At 42.5% G+C, this 5,541-nt stretch overlaps 1 protein-coding gene across 1 annotated transcript; it reads left to right on the top strand.

Moving 5' to 3' along the window:
- Positions 1-289: 289 nt before the first annotated feature.
- LOC138302020 (olfactory receptor 5V1-like) lies at positions 290-1,216 on the top strand. The gene has a single exon (XM_069242437.1). It carries the CDS (start codon positions 290-292, stop codon positions 1,214-1,216), a length of 927 nt encoding a protein of 308 aa, XP_069098538.1.
- Positions 1,217-5,541: the final 4,325 nt, after the last annotated feature.

The raw sequence follows: 5,541 nt of genomic DNA on the forward strand, positions 1-5,541 counted from the left end.
TACCATTTTAGAAGAGCACTGGTGCTGGGACTGGTTAGCAGTGTCCAGGGCACAACCAGGGTCAGAAAAAACAGTGTCAGCTAATAATGGGGACAAAACATGAGTGGGATTCTGCAGTCAGCCTAGGTTTCTCACATAGAAGAGGTTGAAAATATGTTAATTGAATAGTCTTAATCATGAGGCAAAATACACACTTTAAAAATGTTGACACGTAGAAGTGAAAAGTGCCTTTGATAGCCTTCATATGTGAATGTTTCTGCTTTTTCTTACAGATAGAACCACAGAAGACATGAACAGAATAAATATAACAAGGTTGACTGAGTTTATCCTTGTGGGGTTCTCAGATGATCTGAAGGTGCAAATTGGACTCTTTGCTGCTTTCTCCACTTCATACATAATCACAATCATTGGAAATATTCTACTGGTAACATTAACCTTGTATGTTGCTGCACTTAAAACTCCCATGTACGTGTTTCTCCGCAACCTGTCCCTGTTAGATCTATGCTTCTCAACTGTTACTGTGCCCAAAATGCTCTCTTGTCTCCTAGCTGAGAAAAAAAGTATTTCTGTTGTTGGATGCTTTGTTCAACTCTATTTCTTTCACTTTCTGGGAAGTGCAGAATGTTTCCTCTTGACTGTCATGAGCTTTGATCGCTATGTGGCTATCTGCTTCCCTCTGCGCTATACACAAGTGATGAACACACATGTCTGTCGAAGACTAGCTTTTGCAAGCTGGATCAGTGGTTTTCTGTATCCTATTGGGCACACACTCTTAGTTGCAAGCTTGTCGTACTGTGCCTCCAACAAGGTAAACCACTTCTTTTGTGACCTCCCACCACTACTAGAGCTGTCCTGCTCTGACTCCACTTTTGCTGTCTTAGAAATTTTATTAGTAGGGGGACTAGTGGCATGGGGCACTTTTCTATTAACCCTGACATCCTACGTCTGCATCATTATAGCAATCTTGAAAATTCGTTCCGTGGAAGGGAGGAAAAAGGCCTTCTCTACCTGTGCGTCTCACCTGACTGTTGTGTCCATTTTCTTTGGCACTATAGTCTTCATGTACATAAGGCCAAAATCCAGCTATTCCCTCAATCATGATAAACTTATTTCCGTTATGTACAATATCCTAACCCCCATGTTGAACCCAATGATTTACAGCTTAAGAAACAAGGATGTGAAGAAAGCTTTAAAAAAGCTCTTTAAATTATTTTAATGTATCCTGCCTTCTCAATATTTAAAGCTGTGTGAATCACTCTGATATATAGCTTATTTTCATTGTAAAACAAAACATTGAGTTCTGTACAGGTTTAACATTTTATTTCAGCCTTTATTTGTATTTGTTTATTATATTTTGTTTAATCCGTTCATTGTGAAATTTAAACACTTCGGAATTGGCGGTGTGAGTAATTAAAATTCAACCTGAGGTGTTATTCTAAAGTTGACAATTCTGTGAGCTGTGACGCTCATCTGTGTGGGACAATTTTGCAGGTATATTGCATTTTCCACAATTAAACATTTTTGTGGGAGATCTTTCTGACAAACCTTTTTCTGTGGATTAATATTCTTGTAAAAGACGTGCACTGAGAAGTTGTGAGAAGGCCAACTTGAATATGCCATATAGTTGGCAAACTTTAATAAAGTGTCAGAGTTGTCAGAAAGTACATTTGTAAATGTTAGACCTGTCAGCCGTCAGGTGCCTCCCGCTCCCCACCCCATTTTTTTACCTTCCTCCTCCATTTTTTCTAATCTCGTTTTTTTGTTGGCATTAGGACTCTGTGAATGTTAGCACTGCTAAACAGAGCTAAAGGTCATGTGCTCACTCCTTACTTCAAGGTAATATTGGCGTATGCCCAATTGGCATATTTAATTCACTTATAAGTCCCAATTAAAGTGGTACTGCATGTATCCAGGGTCTGAAAATGAAGGGGCATATTTATACTTTTTGACGCAAAATTGCATTAACGCAGTTTTGAATCAAAAAGTTTAGCACCGGCTTGCGCCATTCCTGAGCGCCAGCCGGGCCAATATTTATGGAATGGCGAAGGCTGGTGTAAAGCATGGGCTAGCATAAAAAAAAACTGACGTTAGCTGGGTGGGGTGACGGTATGGGAGAAGGGGGTTTTGCACCAAAAGATGATGTTAGGCTGGTTAGAGGCAAAAAATATGCCTCTAGCCAGCCTAGCGTCATTTTCTGACGCAAAACCACATGACTCTAAAAAACAGGAGTCATGCCCACCACCCCAATGGCCAGCACAGGGGACCAGGGTCCACTGGGCATGGCCATTGCACCCAGTGCCATGCAAGAGGCCCCAGGTTGGGCCCAGATGGCACTCTAATTTACAAATAAAAATACTTACCTATACTTAACTGGGATGGGGTCCCCCATCTTCCAGTGTCCCTCTGGTGTGGGTGGGGGTGTTTCTGGGGCTTGAGGAGGGCACTAGTGGACCCATTCTATGGTGTTTAACATCTGGGTCAGACCAGGCATTAGGGGACCTGTTGTGTTCACACTCCTGGGTCTGTTGCGACTCAGTAGGGGCATAATTAGTGAATTGCTGTCCCGTCTGTCCCTATGGCCTTCTAGAATTTCAGAAATGACAGACTTCATACATGTTAGTGGTAATTGTTGTTTATTTGTGTGAATATGTTCTTTGAGTTTGACAGATTTTTGTGTTATATTGGTGTTGCAAATGATAGTGTTCCTCTGATATTAACAGTCATGTAGAAGTGCAAACATATTTATTGAGATTTTTAAATATTTAATCAAAACAGTGATCACGATCATTGAGTTGTGTGATAATAATGTTAATGGTGGTTTTGAAAACAATAGTGTCAGTACTGGCAATCGTTTGTTTTAAAAACTCGCAATTTGCAACTCGCAAATTGCTTCCTTCCTACATCTGGCCCTTAGTTTTTCAGTTTTTTTTTTTTACTTTTAGAAGGCTGCCATTTTCTTGACTTAGCCATTTCATGCCTTCAGCCTGTCTTCGGTCACATGACTGGGTGTAGATGCAGTTGGACTTTGTGCATTCCTTCTAGACAGTCACAGACACTGGGTTCTTAGACGTGACTAGATGGGCCATCACTGGCACAATGGGAGGGAGGAGCTGGGCCCAGCCTCTCTTACACCTGAATGGGCTCTGTTCTATCACCACACAAAGGACCTAATGACCCTGCATTGTCATTTCAGCCAGATTGGAGCCAGGGTAGGTGAGGCAGGGAAATCCCTGCACTTCAAAGTCACTGTCTAAAAGCTTCTTTCTCCTGCCACTCTGCTGGACTGCTGCTCTAAAGGAACTGCTGCCCTGCTGTCCTGCCCTACTGCCTGCTGCCCTCTTGCCTGGGGAAGAAGAACTGGACCTGAAACCCAGAGTGACTAAAGGACTAGCCTACTGCCCTCTTGATCTGGGCCTTAGGGACATAACAGGCTCCCCACAGCTCCTAGGCCCGTCTTCAGGGCGTTCATGGCCCCCAAGGTGCCTCTCAGGTCCTGGACCCTTGGTGTTGCTCTTGAGCTCTTAAATTCAATCTTTTGGGCTCTAAATAGCCGAGAACTGGCCTGTTGCATTGGAACCATGACACTTGCACCAGAAATTAGCATGAGCCACCAACAGCCCATGTCTTCATCCAGCAAGCATTGATTGGCCTGGTGGTCTGCCAACATTAAGTACCAGCCTACGCATTTGTGACATTGAGCCTGCTCCTCATGCCACACCAATCACCCCTAGCGATGCTCTCTTTGCTTCCAGAGACTTTCTTCCACGCCAACAGGACTCTTGGCACAACACTCGAGAAGACAAACTTTCAGTGAGCCTAATCTGAGATTGTATCCGACCCGCAACACTTTTGACTTTGACCCGGTTCTGCATGACCAAATAGCTGTGGTTGGTGCTTTATGGTTTTAGACGCTGTATCACAGTTGATTCTTTAAAAATTCATAATTCCAGTTCTACTGATCACAATTTCCTATAGTAAACTTCACACACCTTTTTTTAAGACTATGTTGTGACCTTTACAGAAATGTAGGCAAAAGAAAAAAGAAGGAGAATGGTCTAGAGGTAAAACTTGGGAGCACAGGATAAAGGCCAGGGAGGATTCTTAGGACTGACCAATGAACCATAATCAATGGGTGTTACAGAACTGGATGGAATTAGGAAAAGGGAGAGCAAAGGTTAAACAATTGTGATCAGGCAATGGGAGAGGAGATAAGTGTTGAAAATAGAGATGGAGGTCTCACGATAGGGATACTTGCCTTTTCTGTTTTCTTTCTTCCCAGTGAGCACAGCCAAAATGGAAGTGAGATGGAAAGAGGGAGAAATAGGGGCAGTCTAGTGCTTAACCTTATATCAATATGTGCTTTGAGTTGGTGGGATTGTTTTTCTCACTTTCGTATCCTATTTGGCTTGGCTGAAGCATCCATGGTTCAAGACCTGACCTTGCTGCTTAGATGGGCAATTGGTTAAGTCCTAATGGGTATTGGCTAAATGAAGACTGCAAACTTGTTGAAATGGCTTTGGGACTATGTTAGAGCATGCAGGTCACATACCATACTTTTGCCAATTTTACACCACATCTTTGTAGTAGTAACTTGCCAGCATAGTGATGCGAGCTAGAATGCTTGACCTATTTTATCAATATTAAATGGCCCTTATTTAGAGTCTGGCAGACAGGGTAATTCATTGTAAATATCATAGAATACCCTGCCTGCCAAACCCTCAGTCTGCCTGCATCATTTAGAGAAGGGCAGACCTTAAATATTCTACTGATGGAGCCCCCATTGGCTCATTTGACAGAATCCTTCCTATGATGGACCAAAGGGGTAGGGGACACTGGTGAAGGACACTACACCCTCCAACTACTCAAGGTTTAGGATGAAGCACCTTTTGTGACCTCCTCCTTTGAGAGTTTTCAATGAAAAACCAAAAAGAGTCTAAAATTTGGTGGATGGGTGAGAAAACCAACAGCAGAGTCCATCATACATTTAGTACATTGAAAAGAACTGCCTTTTGATGTACAGAAATGACAGCTGGGCTGGCAGTCATTTCTTAATTTGGCAGGTGTACTAATGTCAAGGTGGTGGAAGATGAGAAGGAACAGCCTGTCTCCTCAGCAGGAACTCCAGGTTGGTCTCTGCTCTACTAAGTAATCTGTATTTCATTATTTTGTTTCAATGCTTATCTTCATCTTGCTGATGTGGTTGGCAACATTATGATCACTCAGTTAATTTAATATCCAACATTAACTTTTAAAAACATATCAAACCTTTGTGGTACTGTTATACAGTGCTGACAATGATTGGAAAGTTGCTGCGTGAGTGTCCCTGTCTTCTCTACTGCATGTCCTGCTGCTGGTGTTGATTTCATATTAAAAAAATTAGATTAAAATGCGAGGTCATTAGACTCAGGGACTGATTTAGAGTGTGATGGACACGATCCTCCATCACAAGTACACTGTCAGCCAAACGCTCAGTCTCCCTGCCTCATTTAGAGAAGGGTAAACCTTGAGTTTCCATGGACAGAGTCAACTTCTGGCAGAGTA

Source organism: Pleurodeles waltl, chromosome 6 (genome assembly GCF_031143425.1).
Source record: "Pleurodeles waltl isolate 20211129_DDA chromosome 6, aPleWal1.hap1.20221129, whole genome shotgun sequence".
Classification (NCBI taxonomy): Eukaryota; Metazoa; Chordata; class Amphibia; order Caudata; family Salamandridae; genus Pleurodeles; species Pleurodeles waltl.

Excerpts from the sequence above, each read along its gene's own strand:
- LOC138302020 (XM_069242437.1), top strand. The coding sequence starts at position 290 with ATGAACAGAATAAATATAACAAGGTTGACTGAGTTTATCCTTGTGGGG.